Source organism: Eurypyga helias, unplaced genomic scaffold (assembly GCF_000690775.1).
Source record: "Eurypyga helias isolate BGI_N326 unplaced genomic scaffold, ASM69077v1 scaffold4004, whole genome shotgun sequence".
In the NCBI taxonomy this organism is placed as follows: Eukaryota; Metazoa; Chordata; class Aves; order Eurypygiformes; family Eurypygidae; genus Eurypyga; species Eurypyga helias.
In genome coordinates, this window is record NW_010246767.1 from 7,035 (window position 1) to 25,913 (window position 18,879).

The 18,879-nt window shown below is 42.5% G+C and overlaps 1 protein-coding gene across 1 annotated transcript in view; it reads right to left on the reverse strand.

The window, feature by feature from the left end:
* The window catches only part of RCAN2 (regulator of calcineurin 2), a 37,192-nt gene that overhangs the window by 4,731 nt on the left and 13,582 nt on the right, over positions 1-18,879 (reverse strand). The window contains exons 2-3 of the mRNA XM_010150514.1: positions 7,074-7,247; positions 4,856-5,027 (exon numbers count right to left, since the gene is read on the reverse strand). Coding sequence (XP_010148816.1) covers positions 4,856-5,027; positions 7,074-7,247 — 346 coding nt within the window. The remainder of the gene's footprint in view (positions 1-4,855; positions 5,028-7,073; positions 7,248-18,879) is intronic.

Consider the following 18,879-nt stretch of genomic DNA (forward strand, 5'->3'; position numbering starts at 1 on the left):
GCAGGGGGGTTGGAACTAGATGGTCTTTAAGGTCTCTTCCAAACCAAACTATTCTGTGATTCTATGACCTTAATTGCTCAGAGACAAAACTGCAGCCCTGACCCAAGCCCTCCTCTGACCACTCATCATTTGCAGGCCCAGCAGCCAAGAGCACAGACTGCTGCAGTCTCCTTCGTGTCCCAAGAGGTACCGCTGCAGACCTAGGAGCCATCATCTCTAACACTTCAGAATGGTGCTTTCATAATGCGGAAAATGTATTTTACATGCCTGGAGTGTAGCCTGAGGGCATTTAGGAGGTGCAAAGCTTACTGGAATGCTGATGAAGGACTAGGAAACGTGGAGAGAACTGAAACTGGTACAAATTTGTTTCTATGGGCTACTGGAGATGGTGCCCAGCATGCACTTGTTTGCAAATAGCACCTGAAATTGTGGAAGTGAGTGCTAACTGACAGAGGGCAAAGTCACACCGGGGAGCACATGGAGCAGTTAAGTGCTGAGGGCCCTGACCTTATGCTGTGTGTTATTGTACACTGCAGACCTTGTCAGTGGAGCCATGATCCATGAATCAAAGCCATGGGAAAAAGGCAATTTGTCAGGGCAAGTGCTGTGTGGGTGACAGGCCAGGGTTGAGACTGGCAAGAGGCACCTGGAATTCTGAGGAAAGGCACTCTGAAGAGTGCAGATACAGAAACTGAGGGAGTATGGGGCAGTCTGCTGACAAGAAATTGAGGTAACGGGTTTGAGAGAGGCAATGGGGGAAGGAATTAAAATGCAGGTTGGGGGCTATGTAGGGAGGGGGTAGGACTGCTTTCTAGAAAATAAGGACTTCATGCAGGCTGTGTTGGTGTCTCATGCTTCTCCAGGAAGCTGAATGGGTTTCATGCTTTCAAATACGAATTTCGGCATCAGTGTCGCGGATGAGGGTTGGGAGGCACCGGCACAGGTTGCCCAGAGAAGCTGTGGATGCCCCATCCCTGGAAGTGTTCAAGGCCAGGCTGGATGAGGCTTGGAGCAACCTGGCCTAGTAGAAGGTGTCCCTGCCCATGGCAGGGGGGTTGGAACTGGATGGTCTTTAAGGTCCCTTCCAACCCAAACCATTCCGTGATTCTATGATTACTCTTGTGCCAGGAAGAAGGTGATGGTTTGTAAACTGCTGCAGTAATTAATGGCACAGCAAACATAGCTACCTTTTCTTTGAGAGGAGCAGCTCTGCTGCATAGACATAGCCTAGACCTGGAGATTCCCACCCTCCACACACAAACATTTTTCATATAAAATTATTTCCTGCTTTTATTCCTCAGGGGAATGAAACTAAGACCTTACGAAATGTCATGGAAAAGACATGAGGGCCCAGACTAGACAATGGATCGGTACGTTGCAAGCCTTCCTGAAGGAAGGAGTTAGGTCCAAGTCAGGCCAGGCTGATACACCAGGCCCTGATAGGAAAACTACCACCCTAGCACAGTGCAATGCCTTTGTGTCTCCATCAGTATTTTAACCTACTGGATGTTCTTGACAGTGAGAGTGTTCTTCATCAGAGATTAACAATCACACTTCTTTATTTGCAATATACTGAAAAAATTGTAGGCTGGGGGTCAGAACCACGCACAGTCACAGTCACTGGCTCTGACTGGTCTATGGCAACCTGTTCATGCCTCGTTTAAAGCTCAATTTCTGCATCTGCAGGAAGTGAGAATATAGATCAGTCAACCAGAAACTTAAACAAACATACCATGGTCTTCCCTATGAAGTAAATGCACCCCTACCCATCTCAATTTAATGTCAAACAATCAAAAGCCAGCTTCCTTTTGTGAACAGCGTAAAGAAATCTTTTGTGTAACACCTCTGAATCATAGAATCTTTAGGTTGGAAAAGATCTTTAAGATCATCAAGTCCAACCATTAAGCCAGCACTGCTAATACCACCACTAAACCCTGTTCCTAAGCACCTTGTCCACACATCTCTTACATACCCCCAGGGATGGTGACTCAACCACTTCCCTGGGCAGCCCATTCCAGTGCCTGACAGCCCTTTCTGTGAAGAAATTACTCCTAATATCCAACCTTTGCCTCCCCTGGTGAAGCTTGAGGCTGATTCCTCTTGTCCTGTCACTTGGGAAAAGAGACCAAACCCCCTCTCTGCACCCTCCTTTCAGGTAGCTGTAGGGAGCGATCAGGTCTCCCCTGAGCCTCCTCTTCTCCAGGCTGAACACCCCCAGCTCCCTCAGCCGCTCCTCACAGCACTTGTGCTCCAGACCCTCCCCCAACTCCATTCCCTTCTCTGGACACACTCCACCACCTCAATGAATTTCCTGAGGTGAGGGACACAAAACAGGATTTGCGGTGCGGCCTCACCAGTGCCCAGTACAGGGGGACAATCATTGCCCTGGTCTGAGATGCCAGACAGTCATTGCTGCAGCCTCAGGGCTGCAAAAAACCCCAAACCTGTCCCAAAACTGAGCTTGGAAAAAACCCCACACAGGAAATTTTACTCTGGAGCAAATCTCCAACAACCTTTGTGTCTAAGGGCAGTTTAGTCTTTAATTTTGTGGCTATGATGGTTATGGCAGTGTACTGAGAAAGTAGATGACCTGTATTCATGGAATGGGAAAGTAGCGTGGGTCTGTGCCCAAGTGGTGTATCTGACGTTCCCAGGAAGCAGGTGAGGAAAACTCACCTTGTACTGAGGACATATAAAACTGTTCATGACTGGCTATCTTCAAGGCCAGGCTGGATGAGGTTCGGAGCGACCTGGTCTAGTGGAAGGTGTCCCTGCCCATGGCAGGGGGGTTGGAACTAGATGACCTTTAAGGTCCCTTCCAACCCAAACCATCCTGCGATTCTATGATTTACATGCCCAAATTGTTTTCCTGTCCCTTAGATATTAATCTTACCAAATCAGTGCATTTAATATAGCAAAGATTCCTCACAAGTTAAAGACACAGAAGTCAGGCTCTAACATCCAGAGTTCTGTAAACAACTGTGCCAGTGAGTAGTTTCTGATAGCTCATAAGCAGAGTTCTATTTTTTAAGCATGTTTGTTGAATTAGAAGAATAGCCTCGCTGCGCTGAGGCTAAGAGTGTTAGGTGAGGTACAGCAGTACCTTTCACTGACACGGTCCTGAGAAACGTTTTGGTGGGATTTGTTTTTCAATGAAATTCTAAACATAGTAAATGCACAATGGAGAACTGCAACACTATTTTAAAACCGCCACTGCAGTTAACTAAAATTGATCTTTCTAACAAGTGCTAAAAATAGAACGAAGAGAGCACAAAATGACTTTTCCTATTGCTCCCTGCAGGCTCCTTAAATACGGGTGACTATGACCTTCACGCAAAGCTGTCCCAGAGTGTGGGACAATGAGGGATATTTCACATCCCACTGCTCTAGAACAGGAATTGATTTATTACCCAGCCAGCTAGGGAATTCGTTTACATGTTTCCATTTATAACACCACTGTACCAAAGGAAAAAAAAGGAGGCTTTTGCTTTTCTTTTATTCAGCAGTTTAGCAGCAAAGCATCAATTCTGGAAATAATAACATGCAATGTAGTGTGAAGTGTTACATCTGACAGCCCCTTTTCTGTGGGCTGTCTTGCTGAAGGGGAATAAAACACAGTCATCTCTGATGTTCTCCTGATATATTTTCCCCTTGTGAGAGATCCCATGTGAACAAGATATGAGATGATCCTGCAAACCTTGTGAATTACATCTCTTCCTGCACCCCACGCGCTTCAGCTCTGGGTTACTCTGGTGCAGCTACACAAAAGCCCCACTGATAGGACGTCTGCAGTTGGAAGCTAGTCTCAGAACAAGAAAACAGCACCTTCAGTACAGCTGGGGAGAAAAATATTCTCTCATCCCACAAGAATTTCAAAAATAAACCCTGATAAATTTTCATGAGCTCACCCCCACAATTGTTATTAGATATGAAGTGGTTTATTTCAATATGAAAATAATTTAGCAAGCTATTTTTTCTTATGGTTTACAAATGTAAATTAGTCTTTAATTTCTAATTGATACTGCTTAGACCTGAAACTGGAACCTTTTCCTTTTTGAAAATTTTAAGAGGATGCTCTAACAGCTTTGAAAGAAAACTATTTGTAAGGATGACTCAATTAAATGAAGAGTAATCCTCTCCTAAGAGAAGTTTTGGATTCATCAGATGTGCATCTTCTGAGGTAAAGGATTCCTTTGATAATCCCAGCTAGCTTCAATTCCTGGCATTAGCTGATGATGGGAAGAGAGAATAAAGCCTATCTGCATTACCCTCTGTTTTGATAGAGGCTACAGCTTACCCTATTCCTTCTGCACAGTTTTCAACAGCAAATGGGCAGTCCCAACAGAGCAATCCTGCCAAGATTGGGGAATGGTAGTTCTCTCTCGACAAACTTGTTAACGTGAGAGATTCTCCACCCTGGTGGAAATGCAGCAATGCCTAATCATTGCATAAGGTATTCTGCATCTCGGAAAGCAGGACCGAGCAGATGTGATTTAAAGCAAAAACTCCTCAAGGTCATGAACAAGCATTTGTCCAGGCCCCACGTAAACCATCAGTTGTCTCATCTAAGCACAAACCCAAGCACAGTAAATTGTATAAGCAAGCATTTATGTGTTACTCAATCAAATAGCAGTCAGGAGCTGCAGATAAGATATAAGTCTGTACGTGCATATGGTAAAATTCATCATGCATATGGTAAAATTCAGCAAAGAACCAGCTGACATGCATCAACTTCAATCCAAAGCTTTAAAGCAACTTACAGGCTTTACCCCAACTTCCTCTACAGTTACCCTCTACATTGCTGTTTCTCGCCTGCTTTTTCTGACACATTTTCATACAAGGACCACAAGCTTACCTGGTCCTAGCTTAGAAACTGCATAAAGGAGATCGTAGTTGATGACGGGTGTTGCATCATCTATCGGTTGCCACCCTACAGGTGGGGAGGCTGGAGGTGAGATGAGAAACTGTTTTGCAGGCTGTGGTGGTGCCAAATGAAGCTTGTCTCCATCTGTCTCAGAGGTCTGAATCTTTAAAGCATAACAAATACATTGTTTAGTATAGGATGGGTAAATGGAATGATTACTCAAATCATACCCTGCTAATACCAAATGCCACCCAGGCGAGGTGTCAGCATCAGCCGAGGTGTCAGCGTCAGCCGCAGCAGAGAAGGCCTGGAGATGAGTTTCATCTCAACCTTACAGATGGTTCCTCTACAGTAAATACACTGTGGGGGGCTGTTACATGAGCAAAGCTACAATGTGTGTGCTACTGTATATGTATGTTTGTGCCTACTATATATGTATATGCAAAGCTTTGCTGTTCACAGCTCCTAGCTCAGAAATTTTTGAGGCTGAAAAGTTATTATTTGAACTACCAGCCTAAACTGCTAAATAAAACCAGACTTTAGTCAAGAAACCAGTAATTCCTTCACTAAGGCCTTAGCAGTAACTTCAGAAAGGTTTCTGAAGATTTGATTGCTTTAGCTGAAGGGACAAAGAACCCATCACATTCCGTAGTCATTTGAACATGTTCTCATTTTATTTCCATCTTAAATTATCTAGTTTAATTCCTGCCTTTTTTTTTTTTTTGGATATATTAAAGAAGTCTCAACACAAATGGACACACCTGAGCAAGTTTACAACCAGCTTGGGCCCAGAAGCAAGAAACTGCATTTGCATGACAGCAAACCTGAGACAGTCCCCTGCTATACTACAGTTTGGGTCTCTCAGCTCCACGCTACCCAGAACTTCTAGTTCTGGAAGTGCTTATTGTCTGGCTCAGGTCCATACACACATACACTGCTCCAGGCACTGTGCTGCTTCCACATATTCATTCCCTGGACACAACTAATAAGCTCTTTTAGGACTGCATGTACTGGAGAGCATAGCGCAGATATCTATATGGCTTTGCAGGAAATCAGCTTAGATATGGAGACTAATCGCTGTTACGCACACTTTTTCTTGTGTTATCCCAAGTTTCCTATTAACCTTCTGATTGTGCAGTTAGAGTAAAATGATTCACATCTGCTTAATGCCAGGTTTTGAAACCTTTCAGAAAAAATTCAGAGCCAGACCTAGGAGATTAAGGCATATAAAATGGGATTGAGGTGGACTGTCAACACCTAAATCCAACTGTAAGATCTGAACTCATCTAACCCGTTAAGCATATTGTTCTTTTCACAATGTTTCCCATCTTCCTGAGGTTCAGCTTCTGCCTAGGCTCAAAACAGCTCCTGTTCCAACCAGGCTGCAGAGGCTCAAAATTTAACTGCCTCTTAGGTTTGACTGGTGTCTTCAAATGAGCCTGCCGTGAACCCAACACCTCTGAAGGACCAATCCGGCGGATCAAAGCACACTTACACTGCTTATAAGCACCAGTGAGTATCCCATAAGCCCCAGTGGTCACAGCAACTTGCTAAAATACATTCAGGAGAGGTGGCGGTTAGGTTCTCAACCTCCCTCCCCTTTCTACACTCTGGCTGGGGCCTAGTACTCAACCAGGCCGTGGGGCACCTGGGTTCTCTCAGAAGAATTCAAATCCCTACCTGACACTTCCAACAGATGGATATAATCCCTTGTGTCCCCGGGCTGGGGTTATTCTTCTCCCCTTACATACTCCCTTTTACGTGAACTCACTGATTTCCTTTTAGAAAAGGAAATGTATTCAGTAAAGGAAAATTAAAAAAAAAAGGCAGGAGGAAGCCTTGCCTACAGCTGAGGGTTGCAGTCAAGTAAGCAATCCAGTCCTACTTTTTTAATGAACTTACGATACTTTACTGCTTGTTTTATGATTAGTTTAGAGAGTTACCCACAGAAAATACCCAGTGTTGTAAACCAGCTCTAAGCCGTGTAACTTCTGTGTGTTGAATAAGCAACTTGGGTCCTTAGCGGTCTTTTAAATTTACGGCAGACCCACTGGGCAGGTACAGCTCAGGCAACATCAGGATGTCTGAGTAATCTTTCAGCAGAGAGATTTGGCATGGGAGAAACCTTTATTACTTCATTCAGTGTTACCGTGCAGTACTTCTATAAAAGCTACGCTCTACCATAGAAGTGGATACCAGATTTCATTACCTGTGCAAAATACAACTTTAACTTCTTCCCTCTGAACTGTGTTTCATGCAGCTCTATTCTGGCACGAGCAGCTGATTTGGGACTACTAAAATTTATCCGCACACGCCTGAAGCTTTTAAACAGCTGGAATGTCACACAGTCATCATAGGCACGGAACAAGCCTTCAAATTTTTCCTGCAAATGAAAAAGAAATAATGCTGAAGATTAACTCTGTGCTCTGTCACATCAGTCTATATCAAAGGATAATCTGAAACTTGACAACAACTGTTTAACCAGGTTTCAGCCTTTGGGGATGTGTGTCCACAGTCTAGTAATGGCTCTGTGAAAAGAAAGTAAGCAAAGTACCGGTCTGGAAGTGCTGAATGCTGCAAAATGTTTGGGGGAAGTCGTCTTCAAATTGAGAACCCAGCAGCTACTGAACTTCTCGTACACATTGAGCAAAACTGCGATAGTGACTTACGAAATGAAGCTGAAAAGGGCATATGACTGAGAAAAAGGGACAGCTGCGGTGTTGTCCGTACAAAAGCAGACATTATGCTGAACTACAATGGAGTCGGCAGACACTGTAACTGAGGGTTACATTCACATCAGCACTGCAGGGTCAGTTTGTATTTCATGTTATGTTTTTCTGGATGTTTTGGCATTTAAATACTTAGCAGAGATACACACTCATTCCTTGAGAGTTCCTGTAGCAGCAGGGAAAAAATTAGATAACTGATAACAGTGACTTGTCCCCAGGACAAATTTCAGCCCTTAAAATGTTTTGCTGTAAAACTCCATGTTCAAAAGGACATGACACAAATATGGATATTTTAACATTGTAAAAGAAAGTGTATCACATCTACGGACCTAGGGATTGTCAGAAATTCAAGGCATGTTAGAAGCCTTGGAGGACCAGACTCTTTCTGCAATTGCTCTGTCAAGTATGCACACACGGAGGACTAGTTAAACGTCATCAAATAAACCCAAAGTCCTTAAATCAATTCTGACACATTTGCACAGGTCTTTTCATTCACACAAGCATGGATTCACAAAATGTTGAGACTGAAAGAGAGCAGTTATCATTTAGCACAGCCTTTGTGTTTACTCAAGTTTTAGACTGACATCCAGTGAGTCTCACATGAAGTCCTAGCATTTTAACTGCAGCAACCAAGACTTGAAGTCGTAGAAGCTGAAGAACCAACCAGGGCAAAGCCCTTCTTTTCACAGAATCACAGAAACACAGGATGGTTCGGGTTGGAAGGGACCTTAAAGACCATCTAGTTCCAACCCCCCTGCCATGGGCAGGGACACCTTCCACTAGACCAGGTTGCTCCAAGCCTCGTCCAGCCTGGCCTTGAACACTTCCAGGGATGGGGCATCCACAGCTTCTCTGGGCAACCTGTCCCAGTGCCTCCCCACCCTCTCTTCGGAGTTCTTTATCCTAAAAAAAAAATGAGTGTTGATTTGCCACACCATTTCATACCCTGAGGGCTATTATGTCAGATGTTTGTATAATTACAACCACCTGATTTTTCCCTTGATACATCTGCAAGCAAGAAATTTTTTCTTTTTTTCTCATGCAGGAAAATAATTGTTAGAGTGGATAACTGGTAGAGGCTGCAAGAAGATGAAATAGAAAATGCAATTTACGTCATCTCATCAATGTTGTGACCTGCAAGCAAGACAAATAATCCAGAACTTGTTAGAAAAACGTATCCTGAAGCACAGTGAAGCTGCATCAGGGAGCACCAGGCACTGTCAGCACGATACATGTGTTGAGGAGTTAACTGGGAAAACAGCGCAGTTTCGTGGCAAGGAGTACAAAACGCTAATGCGCATGTGCCAAGCTGCCTTTCATTTACTGCCAACTCTGTGGTCTCCCTCCCCATCACTGATATTCCATTTCTGGCATCTTTTCAAAGGAACCTCCCTGTGGTCTATTAAGCTTTCATCATTTTCATTTCATTTCGCCTGACCCGACTCACCTCTCTTTCTCACCACAGGAGGTACTTTGGAGGAGGAAAAAAATAAAAGAGAGAGAGAGGAGAGAGCTCCGTGGTTTGGTGGAGGGTGAATAAAGGGACACAGTAATCCCACAAACAGCATGAAGTGGATAGGTTCGTACAGGCAGGTCTAGTCATACTGCCTAACGGTCAGACTGTCAACATTTCACACCTGAGTTATGTTTTTTAACTGCTTTGCTTATAATTTTGCAAAATCCCTTTTTCCTGAGCAGAAGTCTACATCCAGTGACATTTGTATAAAGGTCAGCCAAAAGCAGCCGACATCTCAGTCCTGTCCTGCTTGGAATTTTGATGCTGCAACCTTCACAATGACCAGGGGAAGAGGGCTGGGGGAAGGGAGAGAAAGGGACAGCCTATGTGTGAAGTAGGACTCGTGCAGCATTCAGAAACATGTAGTACTGTGTATAATCTAAATGAAAGATAATAGTGGCTAACTAATTAGAGCTTATGTCTTTATGTTACTCACATGACCTATTTCAGGCTTCAGTATTTTTAAAAAGCACCTTGAAGTAGACAAACTTAAGAACACATATATGAATGATATCATAGTATTTGTATTTATATTTATATATATATATGGGACAATCGAGGTATTACAACAGAAGTCACATAAGCTAAAAATAAGCAGCAAGGTGAATTATTTCCTAGTCCCCTGCAGCAGTTCTCCATTTTCTCACAAGTCAACAATGAAATCATTCATCATATTAAAAAATATTTTAAAAAGTACTTCCCCAACCAGGCAGAAACCATGCATGGACTTCTCTGGACATTAGGAAGTATCTGTTACGACAATTTATTGGGAAACAGATCCCCCTTGCATGGACACAGCAGTATTTTCAGGCATTGGCCAGTCCTTTGTGCCTGCCCTCCCTGAGCACAGCATTTATGACAATGTGGAACCTCGGTTAGGGGCGTAACGCGGAAGAATGGAGGATGAGGTTTCAAACGTGGGTCCAAGAAGAGTGAGCGCAAGGAACATCCTGGGCACATTTCCGGACAATACTGAGATGCACTCTCATCAGGCCCCACCAGGCACAGATGGGAGTATCTCTAAATACAGCTGATTAAGTATTAGACACCAAATGCAATACAGGGAGAACATTAAAGTGCTACGGACTTTATTCTGCTTACTTTTCAATTTGATAGCGGTGCAGCTTTAGAGATCCAGCTCTGATTAAGAATCCAAAAAATGCCAGGGGGGAGGAGGGAAATCGAGCCCTCTATTTGTTATTAATACAGGGCAGTCTGTCCACAGTGAAGACCCGTCTACTGCACCAACTGAAACTGCGTCGCCCATTAAAAGAGACTCGGACATCTGAATTTTTCTACATTTTCAGCTGATAATAATAATGACCTCAGCAGAGATCATTAATCATCAACTGCAGTTAATGGCGCTCAGCTGCATCTTGAGCCATCCCAATTCCTCCCAGCTTGATATTAATTCCCAGGAAATGCCTTATGCCTTAATTGCTAGTGCCTGTGACTTCTAGTATCTGCTGAATGTACTTATCTGGATGAAAGTCTCTCAGAGTCCTTCCTATCTATAAGAAGATGTATCATATACATTTTAAAGACCTAAGCAAATTCTCTCCCTTTCAAGTTTTGTGGGTAAATTATTCAAGACTCATAATCCCCTCAATTCAGGACTTGTAAAGCCCTTTTAGGATTCAGTATTTTTAAGATGCTTTTAGAAAATAAGTCTTTTAACTTTAAGAATACTTTGAAAACTCCTGAATAAAGGAACATCCGAGGTTAAGCAGCAGTATTGCCACTCTTCAAATGTCAAAATGCAGAAAGTCATGAGCGATGCATTTATTTCTGGGATTTGGGCATGTCTTCATCCACCCCAGGAATGTCTCTGGGAGACCCAGGTAATGCCCAGGCAGTGTGAGTCCCCTCCATTTGAGCAATCCTTCCGAAGCTCTCACTTCTCCCTCGTGGGCTCCGTGCACTCTCTTCATCTCGCCACTCCTGTGCCCAGCACTGGGCACCTTTCCCTAGTTCTTTCCTGTCACCTTACATATCCTCACATCACCTCCTATCACCCACTATTCACCACTTCCTCTAGAGTTCTTTTATTTTTTTAATTAACAAAATTAGCAAAAAGTAGGAAGGCACTAATTAAGGCCTCTGATTGCTCAAGCTTGATTGTTAGCATTTACAACAGCCAATGCAGAGGACAAGCAGAGTACTGTCCAAGGAAGAAATGAGCACTGGAGTAACAGAGATGAGCTGAAAGACTCAGAGTACAAGGGCAAAGCCCTGCACTCCTGGACTGAAAACTAACTCTGCTGCTCATGGGAGCTCACCAGGGAATGGAGATCCTGTAAGGCACATGATAAAAGTGATCAGTGAAATGCAGCCATAAAAAGGCAAAGAAAATACTGGATATATCTGGAAAAGTATTTCAAGTAAAGAAAGCATTAACGTTATATAGATGACTCTTGCACCTCATTAAAAATGCAGGTTTTGTTGCCTTTTTCCCAGATTGATTAAGCCAAATGGGAATGGAATCACAGAATGGTTTACATTGGAAGCGACCTTAAACACCATCTAGTTCCAACCCCCCTGCCATGGGCAGGGACACTTTCCACTAGACCAGGTTGCTCCACGCCTCATCCAGCCTGGCCTTGAACACTTCCAGGGATGGGGCATCCACAGCTTCTCTGGGCCACCTGTGCCAGTGCTTCACAACCCTCTCCAGAAAGAATTTCTTTCTGATATCTAATCTAAACCTCCCCACTTTCAATTTAAACCCGTTACCCCTTGTCCTGTCACTACAGGCCCTTGTAAAAAGTCCCCCCCAGCTTCCTTGTAGCCCCCTTCAGGTACTGGAGTAGACTCAGATAAAGGCTACAGGGAATGAACAATTTACTGAAGAAGAAATGAAAATGTTTGTCTTATTTAGCAAAACAAAGCAAAGCCTGAGAGGACACGGGACGGTCACCAGCAGTTTCCCAGAACTGTATAAAGACAAAGCATACTGTACGGAGTGAAGACTGGAAGACTACGGTTGGCATAAACCAAGTGGAAACAACTGGCACAAATAGGTTTAGGCCAGAAGTTAAAGAAGGTTTCAAACGTCAGTCATAATCCAGACACAACCTTCCAGTTACAGAAGCAGTGGCAAAAGACCTTTTTTTAAGATTGAATTGGGTTGGTTCACGCCAGGGACTATGACAAAGTATGGAAGCAACAACACTGCAAAACATGACGGCCTGAATTAGCAAGTGAATTGGGTTCCGACACAGCAAGTTCCTTCCAGTTCTGTGTCCCTGTGATTTATTTCCAAACATTTCTCTCATGAATAGCTCCACTGGTATTGTGTTCATTCAGGACAAAAGCCAAAGCCTAATTCAAATCAATGGAAGTCTTTCCACAGACATCAGTGAGCTTTGGATTACAGCCCTAGAACTCAGAACACAAATTAACATTTTATTATTCAGTGGGTTTACGCTCATTATCACCCTTGTTACGCATTTGATTTAGGAGATGGCTGTGATTTGAAACTGCAGTCTAATCCTTTTTCCTAGAGTTCTGTAAGCAAATAAAGAAAGCATTTTTCCCATTTCAATTTTTTCCTGTTTGTTTATATAAGGGAATCCAAGTAACACTGTATACAACAGGGAAATGGAGACTTCATTTACCATTATGAAATATGTTTTTTCTTGAAATGAATTCTGTGCCTGATATAAATTTCCCTGTAAGAAATAACCTTAAGTTTCAGAGTCCAGTGTTTTCTGTTGCCACACAGCCACACTGGTTGCAATCTCTTCTGCAGCACAAGAGGAAAGATGGAATTGGATAGAACATAAAGAGGCTGTTCCGTGAAGAGTCTAGTAACAAAAACATTCTACCAACAGATTAATTCCCAGTTTACAGCAATGAGGATGGGTGTGCTGGTTAATTCTAGAGGGATAAATGAGTCACTAAAGTGCCACATTTACCAAAAAAAAAAAAAAAAAAAAAGCATGACCATAGAAAGTATTAGCTGGAAATTATTTTGGGATTGGGATATGACAGTGCCACATGAAGGGTATTGTAACGACCTAGTCTGGATATTGCATGTGGCTTTTCTCATCCAGGATTAAGGAAGACAGAGGCAAGTTGGAAGAGCAACAGAAGAGGACTGTAAGGATCATCAGAGAAGTGGTCAGCCTCCCACAGGAGGTAAAAGTAGATGATCTCGCCTTGGGAAACAGAACAAGGTACAGTGTTTCCTGCTAAATCTGAGTATAAGGAAATCAGTAAATGTGTGAAAGGCAAGGGATTATCCTAATTAAAATAACCATCAGTGTTGATATGAAACAAAGAGAAGAGAAGGCTCCAGAGAGACCTCACTGCAGCCTTCCAGTACCTGAAGGGGCTACAAGGAACTGGGGGGGACTTTTTAAAGACGCATGTAGTGACAGGACAAGGGGCAATGGGTTTAAATTGAAAGTGGGGAGGTTTAGATTAGATATCAGGAAGAAGTTCTTCACGGAGAGGGAGGTGAGGCACTGGGACAGGTTGCCCAGAGAAGCTGTGGATGCCCCATCCCTGGCAGGGTTCAAGGCCAGGCTGGATGAGGCTTGGAGCAACCTGGTCTAGTGGAAGGTGTCCCTGCCCATGGCAGGGGGGTTGGAACTAGATGGTCTTTAAGGTCCCTTCCAACCCAAACCATTCTATGATTCTATGTTGTAAAAGCTGACAGTTGCATCCAGGGTTTTGTCTGCATTGTGTGCCAAAATTATTCTGGCACCAGAAACATTTTATATAAAGATTAATGCTTACAGATTCAGCATTCTTTCTTACAGAAAGAGACATGGCACAACATGGTACAGACATTTATCATTTGCCAACTTACAAAAAACTGTGATGACAAGAATAGGTAGGAAACTGGAAAAAACTTGATACTTCCACCTCACACCGGGACTGAGGCAGTAACAACCACCCCTCACTACCAGTCCTCCGGTACATGGACAGTCCACCAAGGCATGATAGCACTGCAATACTTCCGCAAACCTCCTGGTGCACAAAACAACAGACTTTCCTCTTGAAAAATCAGCTGAACGAAATAGATTTATGTTCAGCTTCCAACTCATCAGCACAACAAAAGGTACAGAGATAATATCTGCCCCAAAGCTTAATGGAAACAGCATTCGCATTTCAGAAGAGGCTGACAAATGTCAGGGGCACGGAATTTTGCTGCGTTGCCTTTTCTGTTTTTAACCAGCTCACATCCCTGTTTACCTCAATGTGACGCACATTCCTCCTGCTTAGCTCCACTGATCTGGAAACCAAAGGCTCCTTCAAGATGAAATAAATTGTTCCTGTGGCAATGCCAAGGGGGTGATTTAATATAGTTTGGAGACTTCTCAATTCAATTTCACACCCAACAACTGAGCTAAAAGAAAAATCCGCACTTTACATTTCTTCTTTATACGAGCACTGCTATTTCACTCTATCTCCAGCAACAGCTTTTCTGAGCACTCCATATTTGAAGTACTCCAGTTCCAGATGCCATATGAGCTCCCTGAAACGCTGGAAGCACCCTTTCAAACCGATTGGCCAAGTGTACATTGTATGACTAGATCTATTAGTTTTGTCCCTGGTGCTAGGGAGTGTTCTGCAGGGACATCATTCTTTGTTCTCAGAGAAGCTACTTTTGATTCCTGTGCTGGCTACCACTTTGTGCAACATCACTCAATACCTTCTTTTTTTTCTCTTTTGCATCCTATTTGGCAGCAGAAAAAAAGAAAAAAAGCAAGAACAGCTTTGTGGAGGATGTAATGCAATTTCTGTTTTCCAAAACAGCAGCCTTACATTTTGACTTGAGAATGATAGCAATACTAAGAATAACAAAGACATGAAGAAAAGATTCAGACTATCCAGAATAAAAGGCTTTTTGTTTGTTCTATTTTAAGATTTCAAACAATAACTGAGTAGATAACGTGTGTACAGAACTCCAAGGAGCTTGTCTGCATTGGATTTAAGAATGTACATAGTACAATACCCGCTATCAATTTTGTCTTGTTGCTGCAAGCCCAACAATTAATTGGTAGCACAAGGAACAAATTAATGTGTATATATTTAGCCTTTTTCAATAATTTTTAAAGTTCCTATTATCTTAATTTAGCAAACAAAACTAAGGAAGAAAAATAACCTTAATTAGTTTTTACCAATAGCTTCTGAGTTTATACCAGTAAGGATGTTCCAATAGGAGCAGGTCTCTACAGCAAAACAGTTGGTGCTGAGGACTTTCTGACTGGGTGCCATGGACTGAATGCCCATTAGCAGTTGGAGCACATTAGGCAGAGTGCATCTTCTGTATTAATTTCATCTGAAAGGTATCCAGTTCATGAACTGCTGTGTGATGTGAATGGAAAGCACAGTTAATGAAGATCAAGAGGAACGTTGCCTCATGAGAATCCCCAGCTCCGACTAAAAATACTGATGTAGATGGCAAACCAGTCTCTCTCATAGGAACAGTTAGCTGGCACACCTGGAAGAGCCAAAAAAACCAAAAAAGGTGCTAGGGACAAGAACAAATAAGGGACTGTTAGTCAAACTTGTGCAGAAAACTAGGGCTAAAGTTACACATTATGAGAAGCTGCGTGTAAAATATTCATACTAACTGTATTAACGTAGGGACTGTAAGAAAAGCCACATAAATATCCATCTTCTTACTACACCATTTTTCATTGATCTTTGACAACTTCAGTTGCATCTCGTCAGCCCTTCTGAGGTATACCACCCCCCTCTTATGTGTGGTGGCACTAAGGCAAGGACCCTCACTTAAGGTCACAGTCCCCACTGTCAGGCAACCGTGGGAGTAGAGCCAGTGTTGCTGTAACTCACTCAGGAGCATCTTACTTCTACAAGCATACAAAATCCCAGTCAGAGCATCTAGAAAGCCATGTCTCTTAAAAATCTGTTAGCGAGCCTGTGGAAGTGTCAGGGGACACTCCTGATGCTGTTGGTGACGGAGAATCAGGACCTCACTGAACAGAATGCTGAATGCAAGAATGAAATGTAATAGAAGAATGCTGAGAGCTGAGAAACTTTGTTGTATTTATACTCTCGGAGCTGTAATGTTGTAAAACAACCATAAAATACATGCTAGGCATTCCCTGTCTCTCTCAATCCAGTTAAACTAGAAAAATAAACAAGAAAAAGCCATGGGACAGTTTAAACAAATAAAATGCTTGCCTTGCCCATTCCTGATTTACTGTTTTGCCTACAGTGCTCAACATTTATAGCAGTTCAGCTGTTTCTCATCATGGTCATGGAGAATGCTTTTTCCTTCCCTCTCCCACAACAACTACAAACTGCCCTAACATGACGAAAAATATAGTTTTGACTTGTCTGGATCTAGAAAGGACCCTGACATTTTTAAATGTGACTATCAAAAAAAAAAAAATCAAGAAAAAGAGTGGAAGAAAATCTAATCTCATGCTGCTCCATAAATATTGTTTTACTGTCAAAAAAAGTACTAGGGAAAACTATTGACCCACCAATACACATCCTCAGAAGTTTAGTAAAAAAAAATCTCTGCTAAAATGCAGCTTCAAATACAAAAGAAAACAGTTTACCCAGAGAGAAAAATTTAAAAGTCAGTTTTCACTCAAGGCGTGAGTCTTCTGTTGTACCTCTGCACTAAAGCATAACCCAAAGAGCCTCTTCCTGTCCTCCCCTGCCTTCCTCCCCCCACTGCAGCCCACATCAGTGGGCAGAACCTACAGTACTGTGACCACCGTCTAACGCTCTGGTTGCGCTATTTGACTACCTCTCATTCTTGCCAGTCTGTCTCCACCATCTGTCATTCGCCGTCTTCCACCCCATTTGCAAATGACTCAAGCAGCTCTGTTTTCCTTATACATTCGAACAGCCCCCAAGAAGCTGCAGCCTCTAAGGCTGGAGTCTTTTTTACAACAAAGATACGTCAAGGACACTAACACGCCACCTCCAGCTGAGCGAATTAATGGGGTCTGTAACAAACCTACATCATCTACATGTTTCAAGCCTAAAGGTGTACAAAAAAAGTTCAATCAAAGTACTTTCAATCAGAAATAAACAGGTAAGAAAGCAGTAAATGCTTTCTGGTTAATACAGCAAACCCCTTCACATCTCACTAAACAGCAGAGATCAATTCCAGTTCCTAATTTCACTTTAAAATAGAGAAGTGGCCTAACTGGGAAAAAATGGACAATGGAAGAGGTGAAATAAACAACCATAAAGCATAGTTCAGAAACTATGACATCTCTTTTAAATTCAGTGATCCAGAAAAATACATTGAGCTGCTGCAATCTCCTCAGCAAAGTTATTTCCAGGGAAGACATTTATGATTCCCAGAAGTCTCCTTCTGTAGCTTGCTGTGAAAATCCATCACCAATTCTTCATGTGTATTTTCTTTTTAACCTATTTTGTTCTTTCTAGTCATTCCTTCACTACATGTTTATAAAAAAACATTTCAGCTTGATGCATTCATTTGAAAAGCAAAAGATCTTTTTTGATTATTGTATAGAATATATAGGCTTTCCTCACAACAGGAATTGTGCTACGGAAAATGGAAAGACACGAGTGCGTGTGTGTCTATAATATAAATATATTGTATATATAGCTATATATATTTTTTAAAAACAGGGTAACTACAGGTAACAGTCTGTTCCTCCTAACTTCATAAGCAGAGGTGGTACACTCTTCCCTCCGTGCTTTTTTTGTACTGTCACTGTAACACCTGGTTCAGCGTTGTCCTACAAAAAACTGAAGATGCTTTCCAGTTTGAATAAACTTCAGGGAAAAAAAAAAAAGTGCTTAAAATATCTGTACACTTTGAGAGGCTGGTTTTTTTTCCCAGGAGAGGTCACTCTTCCCTCTGTGCTTTTTTTGTACTGTCACTGTAACACCTGGTTCAGCGTTGTCCTACAAAAAACTGAAGATGCTTTCCAGTTTGAATAAACTTCAGGGAAAAAAAAAAAAAAGTGCTTAAAATATCTGTACACTTTGAGAGGCTGTTTTTTTCTCCCAGGAGAGGTCAGAGTCTTTAGAGGACTCCAGGATCCCACGCTGCACAGATGCTGAACTATCAAAGAAATGCCACGCAGCGGTCTACCTGCCTAATTAAAAAAAAAAAAAAAAATCAACAGCACATTTGAATTTCCGATATATGCCACAATGCTTAACTAGCCTCTAGGACTCTATAGTGTTATAGTACCTAATGAAATAAAGAGTTGAGCAGATTTTGGAAAATTTGGCTTGTGTAGGCCAGAAGAGAGGTTTTGGGTGGACCTGGTAAACAGCTTCCCAGCACCCAAGAAGGATTTACAGAGGTGACAGACCTGGGCTCTGTGTCAGGTATGTAAGGGCAGAAAAAGCAGCACTGGTTTCCATCTGCCCCAACAGCCACTCGTACTGCCCGCTACCAGACAGGATACGGATGAAGGAATTTCAGTCTTACAGTGATATAATTGTTTTATTAGGCAGATGGAAGAAACCCCAGGGTGAAAAAGCAAATATTCCTGACCAAACTGCTCCCATGTCGTTTTTCAACCAACTGGATAATTTCCAGTTGGCACAGATTTTGTTTAGAAATAAGAATTGGAAAGTAGACTAATCCTATCTTACAGCTAAAACCAGCATTGCTCTTCATCAAAACCATTTTCATTTCCTGATGTGAAAAATATATCAGGAACAGCACGATATTAAAATGATACTGGACTGGCATTATGAAACCGAAGCCGCTCTTTGCAGACTCTTGTATCCAGAGCAATCAGTACGAAGGCAACGAGCCCAGTGACTGGCAAGCAGCGGTAACCAAA